This window comes from Amblyraja radiata, chromosome 9 (assembly GCF_010909765.2).
Source record: "Amblyraja radiata isolate CabotCenter1 chromosome 9, sAmbRad1.1.pri, whole genome shotgun sequence".
Classification (NCBI taxonomy): Eukaryota; Metazoa; Chordata; class Chondrichthyes; order Rajiformes; family Rajidae; genus Amblyraja; species Amblyraja radiata.
In genome coordinates, this window is record NC_045964.1 from 43,882,485 (window position 1) to 43,903,584 (window position 21,100).

The following is a 21,100-nucleotide window of genomic DNA, read 5'->3' on the forward strand; positions in this document are numbered from 1 at the left end:
CAACCAGTATCAGCAGTTCCTTGTTTCTATACTTATAATTATCTCTAATTGAAGCATTCTTAAAATTGTGATCGTAATGTCTGACAAATAAAAATGGGATGTTTGTGTGGGGTTGCAGAATTATGAATACTGTACTAACACAATTAAACATGAAATATCATGAACATTCTATTTGCACAATTAAATATATGGCCAAAAATATCCAAACCCTCTTCCAGCTTATCCTAAAAATAAATCATGATTCGTGCTCAAAACACGATTGTTTCTTAACAGCAAAATACAAGTGCTGGAGTAACTCAGCGGGTCAGGCAGCATCCCTGAAGAACATTGATAAGTGGCGTTTTGGGTCAGGACCCTTCCTCAGACGGAAGGCAATATGGGGGAGAAAGTTGAAGAAGAGGTAGGAGCTGGGCAAAAACTGGCAAGTGTTGTGTAGTATTGGTCTTATTCAAGGATACCAGTTGCAAATTTGTTAGAAGTTTTTTAAGGCACAATGTCAATATGCAGAAGGATTCAGTTCAGCGATGTAAAGAATCCTAAGTATTTTAATTCAACTTAATTAGCATTACATTTGTAAAAGCAACTGGAGGGAAATATATTTGATGTTACTTGTGGGAAATGTGTGGCATTAATGGACTTTACCTTGAATTTCGAGTCAGAAGTTCTTCATGGTAATCTGAGATAATATATTGCAGAGGTCTGGGACAAAGTTTTAGGAAAGCGTATTTTACTCGTGGCCAATGAATAATATGCCAAACAGCAATGTTAAATCTGTTTTTATTTACCTTAAAGATTAAGGCTCTCAAGCCGAATTGCATGGTTTGAGAAGGCAGTGGGAGAGGTATATTTAAGAGTTAAACACAAGGGGGGCTGAAACGTACAAATATATTGTTCCTCCAATCACAAGATTACCAGTTTATATGTATGAATTATGGATTAATAAGCCAGTCCAAATTTAAACAGCCCATTCGCATGTTTCATGAGTGTCACAAGTTTGCCATTTGATGTTCAATAGAAAGGAATTAAGGAAAAATGTATTGTTTTCAAGCCAATCATATCAACCCCAATACATCACCGTGAGTGTCTCTTACCATCATGTCCCAGGCAAACCCATCTTCAGTCACAAGGTATAAATGTTCAGTAATCAATGGACGACTTTCAATTCCAGTCACTACCCATTAGTTAATACAGCACTCTGCAGCTAAAAGACCAAGATAGGGCATCTTAGAGTGGTGAATCTGTGGAATTATCTGCCACAGAAGGTAGTTGAGGCCAGTTCATTGGCTATATTTAAGAGGGAGTTAGATGTGGCCCTTGTGGCTAAAGGGATCAGGGGGTATGGAGAGAAGGCAGGGATGGGATACTGAGGGATTATCAGCCATGATCATATCGAATGGCGGTGCAGGCTCGAAGGGCCGAATGGCCTACTCCTGCACCTATTTTCTATGTTTCTATGTCTATGTTTCTATGGATGAGTTGGTAAAATGCCTGTTTCCATGCTATATGACTCAATGACCTGAGCTGATCAAAGACACATAGTACTCATACCACATGGGTGTAACACATTGACAATCTCCAAAAACAGAGTCTAACCATTGTAGCATTTACCCACCATGTATATTTGGGGAACATCATTGACCAGAGAGTGAGTGGATCAACCAGGTAAATACAGCGTGCAAAGGGTCAGAGGTCACCTCCCCTCTCCAGCCCCGAACCTTCAATGTCTTCACATTCACTTGGTCCCGGATATGAGAGGATGAAAACAAGAGGGAGAGAGAGCGAAATGCTGTAAAGATAGAGCAGACGCAAAGGTCTGGATGGCCGCCTCCTGCTCCTACTTATGTTTTTTTAAAGTTCTATGACATTATGTAAAATGTACCTTTCAGAATACTGATGTAGCAAGTGTCCTACATCAATTGACATGCAACATGTACAATGTGTCATTAGAGGATGTCGCTCACAATAACTGCCTACTTCTGCATTAACGTCCAGGTCTGGAGATATTACGCTGAAACTCATTTTTCCCCTTTCCCTGCACTTGTTTAGCGAGGATTTTGTTGCATTTACTCCGCCAAATTCCACGGGTATTCTTTGGTATGACCTGAACAATATTGAACTGTGCAAATGAAACGTACTTTTTATTTCACAGTGAGCAACCAATGGTTATATTGGTCAGCGAAAGTCACAGTTAGTTCGATTGATTAAATTAAATCGTTGGTAATTTGGACATTGCCAGCAGTATCATCCTTTTTGTTTTCCCACAGTTACTTTGCACATATGCTCACATATAAACTGCAATAATTGTTGGGTTAAATTATTTGTTGATATATTGAAGACCTATGGGATTTTTAATACACTTTCCTTACTGTTGATAACTAGTCTATACACGCTTGTTTTAAAATATGTACAGGTGATGCCCTCTGCTTTGTGGTTGGAAATATTTCTCACTTGGTATTCTGTAAATATGTGTCTAGTATTTTCAGAGGGTACCTGAAATATTTGCGCCGCCTGTACAAATAAAGGTGATACGTTTAAGGGGTAGTATTACTTTTAAATGCTTCTGAGAAACTTTCAGGGGGTGGGTCGCTTCAATGCCGCGTACTTCTCCTGTCTCTGCATCGATGTCGGAAACATAAAGTCGCAGCACTCGGATGTTTGCGATGCTTTCATTGCCTTGTTTAAATTTTAAGTCCTAAATCTTGTTCCCAGGATAAAATGGGCTGATGGACATTTTGCAAGTTTGTTTACATGCCTGGAATTATGCATAGGGAAGAGGGGAAGATGGGTGGGGATAGGAGAGGCAGTGTTGGGGGTTGCTTCCTCCCATTTGCTTCGTGGACACAATGTTAGTGTGGTTACATTAGTATTTTTCAGGCAGTTGCTCATTACCTGAGAAGGTCTTTTTAAACTTTATTTTAGAACAAGAGGGGTGTTTTGTTCTGTACATCATACACAAGGATTGGGATTACGTACCTTATGCACAAGGAATGGGATTTTAAAATACATAATTCCAGAGGAAAATACGATGACTATTTGCAAATTGTGATGACGCCTATCAGGTTCTGTAATTAAATATGACGCAAAGTTTAAACTTTACTTTGAAGACCTCTCCGTGAAAGACATAAACAATAAACCACTAATTTTGCATCTTTGAGGTAAACACACAAGTTGTTGTTCGGGAGGGTATTTATGAAAATGTATTTTATTTCCTGCAACTGTATGCTGCATTTGTATTTGTAGTCTGAAGAAGGGTCTCGGCCCGAAACGTCACCCGTTCCTTCTCTCCAGAGATGCTGCCTGTCCCGCTGACTTACTCCAACATTTTGTGCCCACCTTTGTTTGCTGCATTTGTTAGCTCACAAGAAATATTTTTCCCGGCGCAAGTTTACAAGTCGAGTCATTGATAGGGGATTCTCGATAATAGCATTGGAAATTTAAAGTTGCGTTTAGGGCTGTTTTATTTTATAAATAAAAAATAAATGCTATAGCAGGCGTTTATTTATCACAATTTCGAACATAATGTTTACATTATGTCACTGTCGAAAAATAAATCGAACTTCGTCTTAATTGGGTTGAATTAAATCACGATTGCATTTGTGAATGTAGTTGTATTTTGCTCAGATCTATAGAGTAATACCAGACTATAATTCTTAAATTTTGGAAATGTAATTAACGTATCAACATCTTTTTTTCCTCGGATTTGTAACTGCCGAAACTGGAGTTGTTACTTGGGGTTTAGTAGTAGCCCACTGCCGAGGAAATGAGGAAACACTTAGACTAAACCAAATAAAATCTTACATCGCTGCACTGCTATTAAAGGTGTATTGGTAAAGTAGACTTGTATGTTAATCATCGCCCAGATCCACTACAATTGTTAATACACTTTATTTCAGCTGCATAGTAATTTTTCTCAGGCTCTTTTAATACATGCCAAGGTAATGGAAGGGATTTCGCGTCTATTGTGGTTCTCTGGGTTTGTTTTTCTTTAAGTGCTTTTGATATTCCAAGTTATTCCTGTTGGCAGATAGGGCGACAAATTCCCAGCCACAAACCACTCGAGCGACTCCTCTAATGTTGTTATTCACCGGCCGACATTGTCGGAACCTGTGTTGTTTTATTTTAAATAAAAAAGGTGAACACGTCACGTTGGCTTTGCAGAAGTTGCTTACTATTTTAATGCGATGGGTAGTACAAAAGAAATTTGGCTGGAGCTCCGCTCCCTTTGCCACAAAATGGGTAGCAAAGAAGGTCGAGGATAAATAAAGGCAGAATTGGGATAATGAATGTTCGCAGTAATGGTCAACATCCATATGAAGTGAAACTGAATATTAAACATCAGGGTTTGATCATTAGTCTGTGTTAGATGAATTGCGAATGCTGTTGTCCTCGCTTCAGTTTAAATTTCAAAATTGACATTTCGCAAACATCCATAATAACAGAGTTAGATTTAAATTTAATCTGTCTTGATGTATGGAGTTCTTGCTGCTGTTCATTCCTCTGCGCCTCTTAATTCCCCAAAACGCAACAAAACCTCTCCGATTTACACCATAACTTGCATCCAGTGTTCAAAGCGGCGAGAAAACGTTTATTTTGAAGATCTGGTGTAAATAAGCTGCCATTCAGAATTTAAAGCAAATACATTTTACATATCAGAACATAACTTTAAAATATATATATATATTAAGAATTCAAGCTTAATCGCCCCTGATGAATTCATCACACTCGTTCTATTTAGTTCATCAGTTTAAACAAAATCACACGGTCTTGACTCAGAAGTTTTATATACTAAGTGTCTCACTCAAACTGTAATACTGCCCTAGTCGTGTAAATATTGTCAAATAATTTATTTCATAAAATCAGATTCGCCCAGCAATTAATATAACCTGTTATATTGGAGCTAATGCCTTCTGGTGTTTGGTTGTTATCCTCGATCCCACCAGTAATTGTTCGAATGTTTGGATAAAGTATATAATCTTCTTCAGTTGCATTACTATTGAAATATGGCGGATTTTCAATTAAAAGATCTCTTCAGCTCAACAGTCAATTTCCATAATGAAGACATGTCAAAAGTGAGTTATATTCATTTCCTAATTTTAGTAGTAAAATTCCAACCTAATCAGTCTATGACTCTGTGAGATACAAAGCTAAATATTCGCACATGTCACGATCATACACAATAACACCCTCAGAATAAAAAACGGAGTACAATCGACAGCTGGCCCCTTTGTGGTGTTGCAAAGAAAGTAAATTATTTTCGCAGGAGGCACCCCAAGACGAGAAAATCGCTAGATTAGCAAAATATTGTTTATTTAAAGTAACAGCTAATCTGATATTTTAAACTATTGGCTGATCTCTAGTGTGGAACTTAATGAATAAACAGTGTCGCTCGCAAAACTATTATCCAATTGTTACACATTAATGAAATTAAAAGATGCTAGCATTTCAGTATATATATTTTTTAAGCAGAAGCTCTGGCTGGTCAGTCGGCATCTGTGGAGAGAGAGAGATATGCATATGACCTATCTGAAATATCTCAACAGATGCTGTCTGATCTGTTATGTGTGCATTTTTTTAGTTTCAGTTTTCCAGGGACCTCTTTGTTTAAAAAGAACAGTACACTGGCCCCTGTTGTATTATTATTTGCATTGATTCCACCAATGTGTTGTTATTAATAATGAATGTTAAATGCAACAAAACGAGTTACTGATAGCCCAATTTACAAATCAACCTTCACCGAGAATGGCCAATTCATTAAGGAGAAAGTTATGCCAGTTGTCTAAAAATCGAGTGCCGTGTCTTTTGAAAAGCGCCACTTGCCTCGAAGGAGTTAACTTGTTTCAAAGGAAACAAGAATAACAACAGTGCAGGCGAGAATCCTAGAAAATGGGGAACTGGCAAAGCCGGAGAATGGAAGGTGATAAGGCAGGGGCAGGCACGAGTGTGAAGTAGTCCTGTGTTTCTTACACTCACTCACTCACTCACTCACTCACACTTGGATCTGCCTTAGATTGCTATTTTTGCACCGAACTCCTGCTTCGTTCCTTTGTGCGTGTGTGCGTGTGCGTGTGCGTGTGTGTGTGTGTGTGTGTATGTGTGTGTGTGTGTGTATGTGCGTGTGTGTGTGTGTGTGTGTGTGTGCGTGTGTGTGTGTGTGTGTGTGTGTGTGTGTGTGTGTGTGTATTGGCAGCCCGCTGCTGTGAAGGGATTAAACTGTATAATTTGGAAAGGAGGCATCTGCTCCAGAGCTGTGTCAGAGACTGATTGCAGCGCCGCGTTCTCCACAACACAACTTTATCCCGATTAAAGCAATGAAAAAATGCCTCCTGGCAGCTGATCCTCCCGAGCCCCTACCTACCTCGGATTTTATATGGCAATGCATTACAAGACTGTATTTTTCCCCCATTTATTTTGCTTGACGACTGATTTGGGTTTTTCCCCCTCACTTGAAATATTCCTGTGAAATTTGGGAAATTATTTTTATTGTTGAGGACAGTCTTCTATTTGCTCAGGTGAGGTGGGAGGTTTTGTGTTTGTGTCCCTACTAATTAAATTGTGTCTGATACTTGGACTAATTAACTAAGAGAAACACCCGTTCTATTACCGGAGGAAAAAAGTGAGCCCGGTTTAAGCCGTTTTAATACTTCTGATCGAACGGCGTTCGATGACTTTACGCTCCTTGTGTTCTTATTTTGACAGGCGGTGAGGTGATAGCCGATTTAGACATAAAACCATCCAAATTTTCATTGATTTAAACGACTCCTCCTACTTTTCTTCAGATCAGGAAGTGGTGTATGTTCAAAGAGTACATCTGGACTGCGAAATAACAGGTGCTGGGCAAATGTGATCGGATCTACTTAAGGAGCGAACTATCAATTTTATTTAATGTTGGGCAGAAGATTAACATCTGTAAGAGTAAATCATCAGCTGAACTGCAATTGATGGCAACTGACTGGGTGTCAGGCAGCGGGTAAAACAGCGTCTTTTCATTCCTTGCTTGTTATTTTGTGAAATGTTCTAGTAAAAAAAACACCAAAATAACCCGTATTCCTATGTCTAAGAAATGCTAGAAAATACAGTATGTTGTATCGACATAAACATTTATCAGATATAAATACTGTCTGATAGATATACAGTTTTCCGTAGAAATGTGTGTTTTTGCAGGATTTTGTTTTCCATATATAAAACGTCCCACAATGATGATTTGGAGACGAGCTTAAACCGATTTCTTCCATCGTATCCAGATTTAAATTTTCCTTCCTCGAATAATTTAGCACACCTAAAATGTTAACACAACAGTCAATCAGATCCATTATCCAGAAAACAAATCTCCGGCACCCATGTCACTCTTACCATAGATATAAAAAAGTTTAAAGGCTCACTGAAACTAGAATATGTTTTCTTTAATTAGAAGATGCGGTCCTTCAATGCATCCTGCACTGTGACAGTGAAGATACTTCAAAAGTACTTCGACATAAAATCACTTCTGGGAGTCCTGAAAGGCGCTACATAAATGCAAGTCGTGTATTCTTTTAAAACTTTGTGATACTCTACATAGCTCAAAGCTATGATCTAATACTTGCACAGCTGTGTCCGTATTTAACCTGGGCACTAGTTCGTAAAATCCTAATTTCACAATTTATCATCCCGATTGGGTGCTACCAATATCATCCGTTGCACTTTAATGAATTAGCATTATCGATATTATAATTTAACTGTTAAAGGTCTAGGTATATTAAAACAAAGATCTTAAATACAAAATTTTAAAAAACTATTATTTCCAATAATTAATTGACGATTTTGCAGAAAAAATGCGCAGCCAAGTCTTGACCAACGTGGGAACCACTGTAACAAGTACAACTTTAGAGGGATATATCTCAATGTCAATAATTTCAATCGAAATAATACAAATATGAAGTATTTTAAAGAAAATGTATCCTTACATCGCCTATCAAATGGCAATAGGTTAAATAAATGGCATTTTGTTTAAAGAAATACAATCATTTGAAAGTAGAAACAATTTCAAATGTATCCGCCGCACTCTAAAAGGTTTGGAGTTGGAGGCGATTTATTTTTTCAGTGTGGAAAGCTGCGAACACATGTTCATGCATTGAAAAGTGTTTTCGAACCTTCCTTCTGGGACATGAGTTTAAGCCCCGGCAGAGTGCTCGCTGGTCGCGGTGGAACAAACAACAGCGAACATTTCAGAGACGACTTCCAGTCATTTGGCAGCTTTTGTTCGCAGTTACAATTAAAGGGAGGGGGCCATTTTACGCACTGATCGAATGGTTCGGGCAAATAAAGATTGATTGATTTAGTTGAGATCGAACTATAAAACTATTCGATAAAAGGTAAGAACACGTCGATAATAAATAGAATTCGATAGTTTGTAGCGACTAACTTGTTACTTAGACAGGTGTTTGTAAAACAAGGTGGCAAACCTAAAGTGGAACGCACTGGAGAGTATACTGAAACATAGGTAAACAAACAGTTCCCCAGTTTTTATCGTGCACCAGACATCCAGCCCAAAGTTCTGATGTAATTTAAAATATTTCACCGATTATCAGTGTCATGCTACATACCACACTATGTTTCTCTGTGATCTCGGTGTTATGCAATTTGTATTTTGCTGTGTTCCTGTGTTAGGAATTGGATACCAACGTGAGCAAGAAGCATTTGCGTTTTCTGCAATTAGGCAACACATCTGAGAAACTTGGCTGTAGCGATGTTTGCAATGGTGGATACACCAAGTTTTCTTGTCGCCTTTTGCATTGGCTTCGACCTTCTGAAGTGGTTTTCACCGGCGTGGCGCTGTTGTGCTTTTATAGATTTTATTAAAAAATAGGCGATGTTGTTCCGGCTATTTATTCAGAACTTCTCAAATCTATCATCAATGTCAAAAGTAAAAATCGGAGGCGAGAATTCCTGATATCAGTTGGTGGCAGTTGAATGAGTGTTTTTTTTGTCATCCTTGATACTTGAACGCTTTTTACTGATTGCCTTGAAGTAGTGCGCCTCAGTTTGTTATTTGTTTTATTTATAGCTGTGAAAATATCCCGAATTAATTGATGGAGAAACATTTCTTCAAAAAAAAAAATACATTTGTTAGTCCTAAAAGTTGTATAGCTGTGGGTTATGTTTAGAGCCTTGCATATTTCACAGAATGACACTTTGTTGGGTTGAGAAAGTGATACACGTCTTATTGTAATTCCTTTAATGTCGGAAGGAACCATTTTCTGTGTAGAAAGTTATTATTACTGTAAAATATGGATTTTGTGTAGAATCGACGTGGAGCAGATTGTGAGAACTCCATTTGCTCAGGTGGGTCTTTAAACGGTTGGTTTGGACAAAGCCCCGAAAGGGACAAACCTTTTCATCAGTTTTCTAATTAGAATTTCTCCGTGTTCCTCGTGGACATTTCCTTTTGCAGTCTCGCAGCTTCCACCTCACGCCCACGTTGTGTTATTTAAGCAACCAACACCTTTGTTTTTATCCAGTATTGTCACCATTTATCAAGAATCGAAACGTTTGCAATTAACGTATCTACGATTTTTTTTTAAACGTCCGACTATTCCAGTCTTGTTTAGGGCCAGGAAGCATATGGGCCCATTTGCTTTGGGTTTTTAATAAGCGAGGACTCTACAAACGAGAAACACAAACAGGCATATGATAACAGACCGCAAAATATGAAAACGTCGGTCCTACCCGACCTAATCAATTTCAGAATATTGTTATTCTCCTTTTAAGTGGAACTAATTTATTCATGGTTTGAATTAAAGGTGTATTTGTTCTCCGTTTGTGCGAGGGGTGTTTTTCTTTTATCCGAAATGCTTTTCTTCAAAGCAGGCAAATTGCATCATAGGCCACAGGTTACTGATAAAACTCGTTTTATTAGGATGGAGTTGCTACAATCGGCTTCGTTTCTTTCTAATCAATCAGTCTGTCTGTCTATATGAATGTCTATCTATGTCGATCTCTGTCTATCTATCTATCTATCTATCTATCTATCTATCTATCTATCTATCTATCTATCTATCTATCTATCTATCTATCTATCTATCTATCTATTTATCTATCTATCTATCTATTTCTCTCTCTCTCTCTCTCTCTCTCTCTCTCTCTCTCTATCTATCTATCTATCTATCTATCTATCTATCTATCTATCTATCTATCTATCTATCTATCTATCTATCTATCTATCTATCTACTCACTTGTCTTTCACTTTAACTACCGACTGATTAACTGCGATGTAATTTTTCTTTTGAATTGTCATCCTTGGTACATGTTGCTTAACACTATTTTTGTCGCTAGATTAAGTCCTCTCTTTTGGCAACTTTAAATGCGGTTCACTTACCATGTGTTGTACAGTCCCATGTCTATCTATGAAATTTCCGCACACTGGTTCATCACTGGTGTTTCTCTGGCTCTCTGGCATTTGTAGCCGGATTTTTCTTTTCCCTGAGCCAGCTATCCTGAATTATTCTAGTTCATGCATCCTCACTGTGTCACTCCTGCCAGTACAGCTCTGGTTTATTCTATCGAGATTCCTTCCCCTTGCCGGTTCAGCTCAGAATCTCTAACCTGATTGCTCCCTCTATTCTCTTGGTTAATGCCTTCACGATCTCTCTCTCTCGCTCTCCCCCTCCCTCCCTCTCTCTCTCTCTCTCTCTCTCTCTCATTCCTTCCCTCGCCTCTGCTTTCCATCCCACGTTCTAAATTGTCCTTCTTTGCCCATGTCTCCTTGGCCTAACCCGTTTTTCTTCAATCGGTCCTGTTTTAGTAATATTTATTTTAATCCTAGACTACCTCCAATGAGTGGATTATTGGCCCTGTTATCCTGGCTGGCTGGCTAATGCCAGTTCACTGTAAACTGGGTATATTCCCTGTGCAATCTCTATTCTTTTGCTTGGGATTGTCGTTCCCATTGCTTGAATTTGTTTTTATTTCCTTTATTTTCCTGCTTTGGGTGACTTCGCTCTGTTTTTTCCCCTTCTTGGAGTAGGGTTTCTCTCTTCCCGCTGGGTGTTATTTTCCCCCTGGTTCTGCTGAGATGTGTCAATCACTCTCCCTTTGCTATTGGCTGCGGAGTTTGCGTCAAAAAGTTACCAGAGAGGCGCTTTCTCAGCAAGTCTCAGAGAAAGGAGAGAGAGACCGGTGCAACTGAGCAATCTCAACCATTTTCCCACTCTGAAAACAACACACACCGCCTTTAAACAGGCTCATCTCCTTCCTAAAACAGAAATATTAACTCGGCAGGTATTGAATCCATTTCATGCGAAGGTATTTTCTCAATCCACAATCTGAAGACTTCTAACCTATTTATTTTATTTTTGTTTTCAGGGACAAAGGCCGTCAGGAACGTGGACGCCTGAATTTTAGGGTGTTTAACGTCGACCAGAGTCCAGTAAAACAGGTGACTTGTTTGACAAATCGCGCTTCCTTTTTGATTGGGAACCGATGATAATATTTTTTCAACGAACTGGAGATTTGATACGGAATATTGCGCGAAACCTTTCCGAGAGGGGGGGAAAAAATCGACGAGTGTACCCGCCCTGGAATGAAACCGTTTGATATTGATATGCGTGCATGAGAACACTTTTCGCTGATTCCAAATCTTGATAAGTCTTTTTCCTTTTATTTCCTCTAAAGTGGTTGCAATGAGTCCAGAATTTGTGTGCTGCTTGTTTTCGCTTATGTTTTTAGTTTGTGGTTGTGTATGTGTGAGTATGTGTGTGGGAAGATGTGCTGGTGGGGTGGGGAACGGTAGACAAAATTCTCATTATTCAAGTTGGGGGAAAGGGTTTCGCTGTTTCTCGAGTTGTCTGTGGGCTTTCGGATAAATATGTTGCAATTATTGGTTTCTCCATTCCTGAGTGGATAGAGCAAAAACTATTTCATTTTCGCCCGTGTTAGGATCGCTGTTAAATCCCAGTAACCCCCCCCCAACCCACTTCCCAATGAATGTTCAAACACAGGGATAATTGAGGAGGCGTGGATTTCTCTCGGTCCCTCACCCCACCCCCTTCACCATCGCCGATCAGTCCTTGCAAATCACATCCTCATCTGGGAAGCGCTGGTTGCAGATGTTCATTGTCAAAGATTTATCAGCTCAAATAAACTGGAATGAAATCGATCGTTTCCAAATTATTGACCAAAAGCTTTTCCAGTAGGTGGACCGCTCAGTGGTCCGCAGAGAAGAGTCTTTGGCACACAAAACCTAGATCAATCACTCTGCGTTTCAATTTATTTTCAGTCAGAATATGTTCATACAAAATGTGTTCAAATTTAGGATCTTTTTTTTGGGGTGGGGGTTGTGGGAACAGAGTCTTAAGATTAAACTTCATAGCAACATTTCTAGCCAAACAATAGAAAGTTCACTACATCTGCAAAACACAATTGCTTATTCATTCGTCTAAGTCGTGTAGGCACTTGAAAGTTACAGAAAAAAGTTGAATTCACTTTACTTTTCCTTTTACTGACCACATACTTGTTTACAACAAAATACTTTTTGAATTACAGTTTTCCCATTTCAAGTAACTAGTTTTCAATTAGAATGGCATGTTTTCTTGAACTAAAATGAAGATTTTGAAATCCTGAAAAAATAAGCATTAGCGTTTAAAGTTTAAATGTTTACTGGTAACTGCATGGTCTCTAGTGTGTTCGTATTTTAGTTTAGACCACATTTAAGAGACTGAATTTAAAAACGATATTTTTAATTGAACATTTGCTCTCCTTGACCTTAATCTCATTTGGGATTGATTTTGTGTTATGATGTTTTCAGCAATTTTCAGTCGCTTTTTGTCCAGGAAGTTCGTGTTGAGGTTTAAATAGTTGAATTTGTTTATATCACAAATAACGAACGACTTAAAGTTTGTATTTAAACCTAGTCTTCAAAAAAACGATAGCGAAAATAATGATCAAGTCTGCCGGAAGTTTGTAAAATTAGTACAGGCCTTTTAGTATAAACTAAGCAAAAACTGGACCCGAGCGAGGCAGGGTTATCCCATGTGTGTGTATGCTGAGATTTGCGAGGCACTTTCCACCTCAGCTGCTCGCCCCTGAGTGTATAAACTCAAACTCGAACGAAATGCAAAGTCTTGAAACAAAATTTCAAAGACTCCTAGACACGTGGAGGCAAAGACAGCTCACGCGTGCTGCTCGCTTTAAAGACGATTAAAAAAACCCCAACTGCCATCGAAAACAATATATCGAATATTCATCATTCCGCTTCGTAACAAACAGGCGGTGGTGAGGATGTTCATTAGATGAGCGTTGTGATAAGCAACCTACTAGCCAATTTTTTTAATACACTCATTTTTAATCGTTGGACAGCGACCTTTACATGTTACAAATAAAACCAAATGCTGAAGTGTGTGTCGTTGTCCCACGAGTCTAAAAGTTGCAAGGGCCGAGGTTAATGGTGTTTCTCTTTAATAAATATAATTCGATTCTGTAGCTTTGTTTCATTTCCATCAAGCATAAAATTAATCAGAACAAATGCGGCAGGGATGGGAGGGGAGAACGCGTTCTCCGCCATCCCAGTTTTTTTTGCAGCGTCCCTGTAATTAAGGAACGTGTGCCACCCGGATAATCTCGTTAATTTATCAAGAAAACATTTATTATAATTAATTCTCGGCCGCATGCACGGCGGGTAATTATGGTCGACCGAAGGACCGAGCAACTGGTGGATGGGATTCTTGCAAAAAGTGACAGATTGTGCTGGAAAGCCGACAGATTCGGGCAGCTCTATATAACTGGCCTCAGCAGTGAGCAACCAAGAGACGCGATTTCCCTGCAGGTAGAGAGACGAGGCGCTCGGGCAGGGGAAGGGAGGTGAGTCCATCGGAGCCCATTGATTGTTCGGGTGAAGTTTTATTTTAGGTAAGAACTTACACTTGGAATTGGACAAGCGACTTTTTTGCGCGTTTGTTGGTTGTTTGATGGTGCAAGTCAGTGGATAGTTCAACGTGTGGAGTAGTCATTGCTCAGCACAGCGGGTTGGACTGCAATAAAAATCCTTTGCTACATTTTACGTTCGGTAAACTAGTTCCCATTCCGATTGCAGCGCAGCTTAGCTTTTAACGAAGAGACGGTCTTGTGATTTATTTTAACCCTTTTAAAAAAAATACTAGTCTTTAAAAATAAATAGACTATCTTGCGCTGGTCAAAGTTTGTCATTGCAACGCCGCCATGTTGAAGGTGTGCGCGCCCCTGTTAAACAACGCTCTGTAAAGTGCGATGTCGATCGCCACTAACACACGGCCGCTTTGTTTCAAAGTCAGTAAAAAATATCTTCAATATTGTCGCCTCGCGGGGGTTTATCTGCCATTCCTTGGGCCATGTAATCAGGTGACAATATGTGACTTCCGCGGCCAAACAATGTGCAAAGTTGTACAATCAACAAGGGATCCTGCCTCTTGTTTGTGCAATATGCACACTAAGCTTTTCATTAAATAACGTTGGGTTTTACATTCACCTGCAATACAATTAGGCGCAAATGATTTGCCTTCCCAAAGTTTTTCCCCCCCTGATATAAGAATCAATTAATTGTTTGTTTCCCCTTATTGGTTCTGGAGAGCGTAGTTTCAAAGGCGTAGCGATACATTCTTTATCCCAAAAATATAGGCACTCGATTCGACGAAAGCGTCGCAGAAACAATTATCTTCCTGCTCAAAGGTGTATTCGAACGATCTAGAAACAATCTAGCCTCTCGTTTGTCAAACACGCAATATAAAACTACCAACTTCACTCAGGTTGCAAATTATCTTCTTACGCATTGTTTTTTCTCTCTCTAAGTTTTTGTTGTTGCCAGCACTTCGCCGATTTCTCTCTCTCTCTCTGGGCCTGCCACTGTCTTTGCAAATGGTCCCAATCAAGTTTTTTGTTTGAACCAATTAGCGTGATAACAGCTTGATGCTAACGAATGGGATCTATGCAAATTGCAATGCTAACAATGTGGTGTGCGCATCTGCATTATTTGTTTTTGTGTGTGTGTGTGTGTGTGTGTGTGTGTGTGTGTGTGTGTGTGTGTGTGTGTGTGTGTGCGCGCGCGTGTTTGAAGAATGGGTGTAGCACGTTTTGGGGGACATATTTATCCGTTCAGCATCCCTTGGTTCAAGAGGCAGCTGGGGGTCCCCGGATGCTTTAAAGGGACAGGCTGGGATCTATAGAGGGATCAGATACTTTGAGTGATCGGAGATACAACAGCTCTTCTGGATCCTTCCTCTTAACACGCTCTTTTACTCCCTGCGTGTGTGTATGTGTATAGATTTAAACAGAGGCCTTACTGCCAAGTCGCCAGAGGACCGAAGCAAACCAGATTTCGCATTTTTTAAATTTTACTTATTTATTGCAAATTCGCCATCCGATCCAACTTTAGCATGATGTCGTATCTCAAGCAACCTCCATACACAGTGAACGGTCTGAGTCTCACGGCATCGGGCATGGATCTGCTTCACCCTTCGGTCGGCTATCCCTGTAAGTATCTTTCTACTTTTAGCTGCAATCTCTGGGAACAAACTTCAAGGCTCCCTCTTGGTCACAGAGCAAAACTGACCCCGCTTTTTGCGGAGTATTTCTGGCTTGTTGTTTAAATTAGATTTATTGAAGGGCAGCAGACACATTCTCATGTCCCATTCTCTTTGAAAAATGTGTTTTCCCATGAGCGTAAAACATTTGGGCGACATTTCCCTCTCTTGATTAAACTTCTAACCAGCCCAATTCTTTCTCTCCGCGGCAAACATTAAAGCGAGAATGGCGTTGGTTGTGGGAAAGGAATGAAGCCTAAATCGTTTTTGCCTGGAGAGTGAGAGAGTGGGGTGGGGGGTGGGATGTTTGGTCCCCCGAGTTTACTGTGGAGTTCCCAGTCCTAGAAGGTCTGGTTTGTTTTATATGTTTCAAGCTACCCCGCGGAAGCAGCGGCGAGAGAGAACCACGTTTACACGAGCACAGCTGGACATTTTGGAGGCGCTTTTCGCCAAGACTCGTTATCCAGATATCTTCATGAGGGAAGAAGTGGCACTGAAAATCAACTTGCCCGAATCTAGAGTGCAGGTGAGCAGAACCAGGCAGTAACACACTCTCCTTCCCCGGGAGCACGCCCGGCGCTCCTGTTCCGACCACAATTCGGCTTCACTGAGGAGGGAATTCTTTAAAATGGGATCGGATTGAACCAGGGGGTCAGTCGCTGTGCGGGGAACTCGTGAGAGGTCTGCGATTTTCTAAAAGGGATTATTAACGAACGGTGGTAAACTCGGGGAGATAGTTTTATAGACACAAGTAACTGCAGTTGCCGGTTTACCAAAAAAAATAATACGAAGTGTTGGACTAACACGGCTTGTCAGGCAGTCTGACCCGCTGAGTTACTCCAGCATTTTGTGTCTTTTCCGAGTGTTACAAGATTTCATCCTGTACATGCAATAATTCCGGGTAAAATTATGCAGGATCATGTCCCTCCTTTACGTACAAAATAGAAACTGATATAAAAGATCCAAAAACTCATATTCGAGTTTCGTCCTGAAGATTATGGTCAATATCGATATTTCAATATTGATAAGAAATATTGTTTATCGATTAGAATGGGAACTAGTTACCTTAACGCCGGGAACTCAGTGAAGGGACAATCAAAGATATTTGTATTTGCAGTCATTTTATCTCACATTAATTAATTGCATTGATTCAGTAAATACTTTTTTGTGTTACGGTTGAACTTTTTTGTTGTTTTTTTTTAAAGGTGTGGTTCAAAAACCGCCGAGCGAAGTGTCGCCAGCAGCAGCAACAACAGCAGAACGGTGGGCAGCATAAAGTTAGACCCGCGAAGAAGAAGAGTTCTCCTGCCCGGGAGCTGGGTTCTGAAAGCGTGGCCGGCGGCCAATTCACGCCGCCCTCCAGCACCTCGGCGACGGCCATCTCGAGCAGCACAGCCCCGGTGTCAATCTGGAGCCCGGCTTCCGTATCACCCATCGCCCCTGACTGCCTCTCCACGTCCTCGTCTTGCATGCAGCGTTCCTACCCCATGACCTACACCCAAGCCTCGGGTTACACGCAGGGATATGCCGGATCCACGTCCTACTTTGGGGGAATGGACTGCGGCTCTTACCTGTCCCCTATGCATCACCAACTCCCCGCCCCAGGCACGGGGCTCAGTCCCATGGGCACAAACGCAGTCACCGCTGGCCACCTTAACCAGTCTCCGGCCTCCCTCACCGCCCAAGGCTACCCGGCCGGCGGATTAGGTTTTAATTCCACCGATTGCTTGGATTATAAAGACCAGACAGCTTCATGGAAACTCAACTTCAACGCCGACTGCTTGGATTACAAAGATCAAACGTCCTCATGGAAGTTCCAAGTTTTGTGAAGTGCCGGGACTCTGTTTGAACCTGGACAAATCATTCCAATGTCAGATCTTCGAGCACGAAACGACATAATTCCCATGCTTGTGGCCAAGTCTGGAGGTTGAACACTTTGGAATGGACAGGACAATATTTGTGATTATTCCAATGTTAGCCATTTTTTTTTAAAGGTTGGCATTTAAAACATAAAGGACCATCAGGGCTGTGTGAATTGTGCGATTGGTTGTCACAGATGCACTACTTTATTTAAAAAATGTTTATAAGGGTCTCCATATGTAGTCCTCAGAGACAATCAGTGTGCGTCTTATATCAGTGGTACATCTGTGTTTTTATTTGTGTTAGACTCAAAAACAAGTATGATTTGCTGTACTGTATGCAAGTATGTGAACCGCTTGATGCTGTTGGACAAGAGAGACTGGCTGGTGTGTGGTGGGGGGTTGGTGGAGGTTCTGCTGAATTCAAATGGAGCCAAATTCTGCTGGAAAAAAATAAATACCCGCCATCGTTTGAAACGAGCGCCTTCAAACATAAATTGAACTGTGACTGCTTCATCCTGACTACAGACTTCACATGGACGCTAAGGTTCTATCACACTGATGCCAATATCTTTAAAATGTGATCAGTTGTATTGGTCCCATGGAGGATCAAGTATTCAGAAATTAGCTCTAAATTGTTTGCAGATGTTAATAATGTTATATATGCATAAACGTTAACCATACTGGAGTCGACAGATCCATGTGGCTACATTAAAGTCATTCAAGCACAATTTTTGATTTGTCTTCCACGGTTCAATCTTAAACAATATCCAATAAACAAACTATAGAAACCACGCCGCTTGCTGGCACTTGCAATGAGTGTGTACAAAAAGTGCCGCGACTTCAAGTCTGCCATTAGGGTCCATCAGTTTACCAAATAATGTGTTCAGGTGATCTGTCCTTTTCCCCCCCCCTGCACCCCCCCCCCCCCCCCCCCCCCCACACACACACACACACACACATAATACTCCTCCCTTCATATTCCCATCATCAAACATAAAGGATAATAATATGCTTTATAGCTGGCAGCCGGTCTGTTACATCGGAGTGGTGAAAATTTGCACTGCACCAGTTATCCTGTTTTTCCATTTTGGTTTTCCATTTTAGAGGCACAGATACACGCCCTCTGTTTATTAGTTTTACAACGGGAGGGAAACAAATTATTGTAGAAAATGATGCGCAGATGATGCCTGAATTAGAATATGTGTAGATATATTTATATATATTATACATACTCCGACCAGCAAATTCTGAAGCTAAACACGCTAGGCGCTTTACTTGTTTATTCTCCCTGAAAAGTTCTCAAATTTTATCAAATTTGTTATGTACAGGATACTTTTGTAGTTAGTATTTCTTATTATGTAAAAAAAAAAAGGACTGGGGTTAGACCTGGAAACTAGTCTCTGCAACATACTTTCTTTTTTTTAGTGGGTATTGTAAGTGTTTTCAATGTAAATGTAGGTGAGGCAAAATAATTCATAAATTGTGCTTTTTACAAGTGATTTTTTTTTGTCCATTTCAAATATTTATTGTCCAACTAATTCATATAAATATTCGGTTATGTACAGTGTTTATTTTATGATAGAAAAAAAAGTCTTGTGAAATTTCGATCATTTCTTCATAATAAATATCACTTTTGCTGCTAAACTGGTTGATAACTCCCCATGTCCATTCTACAAGCAAATCCCACCCACTATTTTGTTACTCTCCTGATTTAGTTGCCGATTAAGGAGGCTTTAATATGACCCCCGTGTGCTATACTTCCTAACAAGTAATAATGCAGAGACTTAACTTCAATCTTGACTTACATTAAGATGACAGCACATATCAAGTGTCTGAATGCAAACAATTGTAACCTGACGCAAAATCGCGTTCAAACAGAATCTCCTTCAAACAGAATTACAATGTATCTCCTATCAATACATCAAAATCACATCCAGGCAGCACACACTCTACACTATTTTAATAAGTGTGCATCAAACCAAACGTCAGTCTTCACGTCAAAGAGCGCGTCCTTTGGTGCAATCATTACAAACATGGGGAAAGGATTAGCAAGATTACAGATGTGTTCAAAAAGTGTACGGCCATTATAATGAATTCCTCCTTCCACGAGAAATTCATTTTAGGATATAAACGTCAGTTTGCATTGCGACGCTAGTAACTCCTTGAAATAACCACATTGCAATTTCCCATCCTAACTTTGGAACATATAGAACACATTTGGCGTAGTGAAAACATATTATTGCACACCTGTCTAGTTATTCAATTTGGTTTCCAACATTAGGTCTTAAAACCCGGATACGATCGAGCTCATGATCTTTATTTCATACAAGTACCACTAGGAGTCAAAGCAAATCAAACTGGTTGTAATTTTAATTAATTGAAGAACATTTCTCGGCCTGTTTTATAAGTCTAGATTTAAAACCTATAACGTATTTCAGTCAAAATGTTCCTTTTTGATCTGCCTCGGAGTTAGCCTCCGCAAAACACTAGAAATGAAGAACAAATGACTGGAACTTTCAACATTTCTGCGAATATACACAGTTAATAAACATTTGCATCGCCTTTTTTCTGAATCAACTGAATTGTGTTGGAGTTGGAATCGTTTCAATCTCAATTGTATTTCACGTTTAAGATCACTCGCGCAATGGTGGGAATTAGGAAAGTATAGTCAATTGGTGAAAAGTTTCTTACAACTAATTGCCAGGACACTCGTATTCGGTTAATACATTTACAATTTCAGACCACCTGGATATGTAGCAGCGATCTAGGCCACTGTATCTCTGGGCCACAGACGAAGTTCACGCTCCGTTTACGCTGCCAATTAGTAGGTTTGTATTTGTTGACGATATGAACGATAATAAATCAGAGAATGTACTTTCGTAGCAACAGACCGACCCATCCATCATGTCTCTCATCTCCTGACCTCTCCCGCTTTCACGTTTGTGATTTATTTTGTGAACAAAATGGAGCAAACGCAACAAAAGCAGAAAGTTGGGAATATTAGGCAGCTTTTGTAAAATATTTCCTAATCTACACCCTCCCCGCCTCTCGCCTCCCGCATCTGCACATGCCGGTGTCGGTGTCTGTGTGATTGAATGGATGGCTAAGCCTTTCAACGAACGGCGTGGCCAGGTGAGATTTTCTCTGAGTCTCGCCCGTCTTGTCTCTTCCCTGACCCTTCCCCGCCACAAGTACCCCGATATATATTGATAAAGCTGTCTGTGTGTATGTCTGGGTGTTTAGGAGTGTCTTTCAATTTTATTTTACTGTATCTTATGAGCTGTGCCTGACTTCCGGTTCCTTTTTTGCGGGAAATCTACAGCCTATTGTGCAACAACAGCCTGCATTTAGGTAGCCTCCGCAGAGTTAGAAGATATTCCCAAGGCGCATCCGTTTGGGCGCTTGAGTTTAGAAATCACGGTGAACAGAATATTTTGCCACTCGACCTGTGGAATTGGCAAGTTTGATATAACATTTGCGGAAGGAGTGAAATAATCCTAAAATGTATGTGATTTAAATTCATTAACTTCAGCTAATCCATTGTTTACTTTAAAGGACAGGCACAAACTGTGGTGCTTTGCAACGTGTGAGATAGTACAAGCACGTTAAATCAAAAATGTTTAATTGTCATATGTACCGACACCGGAACAATAACATTATTTATTTTACTTGTCGCAGCTTAATAGGCCGGTTAACACGATACGCACAGAAAA

General features: G+C 40.1%; 1 protein-coding gene across 8 annotated transcripts in view; it reads left to right on the plus strand.

Moving 5' to 3' along the window:
* otx2 (orthodenticle homeobox 2) overlaps nucleotides 1-18,115 on the plus strand; it is a 38,285-nt gene extending 20,170 nt beyond the window's left edge. The window contains exons 1-6 of one of the 8 annotated variants that reach the window (XM_033027216.1): nucleotides 10,594-10,872; nucleotides 11,001-11,254; nucleotides 11,339-11,411; nucleotides 15,267-15,475; nucleotides 15,900-16,051; nucleotides 16,731-18,115. In XM_033027216.1, coding sequence (XP_032883107.1) covers nucleotides 15,379-15,475; nucleotides 15,900-16,051; nucleotides 16,731-17,354 — 873 coding nt within the window. In that variant the 5' untranslated portion in view covers nucleotides 10,594-10,872; nucleotides 11,001-11,254; nucleotides 11,339-11,411; nucleotides 15,267-15,378 and the 3' untranslated portion in view covers nucleotides 17,355-18,115. Of the gene's footprint in view, nucleotides 1-6,738; nucleotides 6,968-8,237; nucleotides 8,349-10,593; nucleotides 11,255-11,338; nucleotides 11,412-15,266; nucleotides 15,476-15,864; nucleotides 16,052-16,730 lie in introns of those variants that run through there. The other 7 variants (XM_033027214.1, XM_033027217.1, XM_033027221.1 and 4 more) reach the window with 7 other exon arrangements.
* Nucleotides 18,116-21,100: the final 2,985 nt, after the last annotated feature.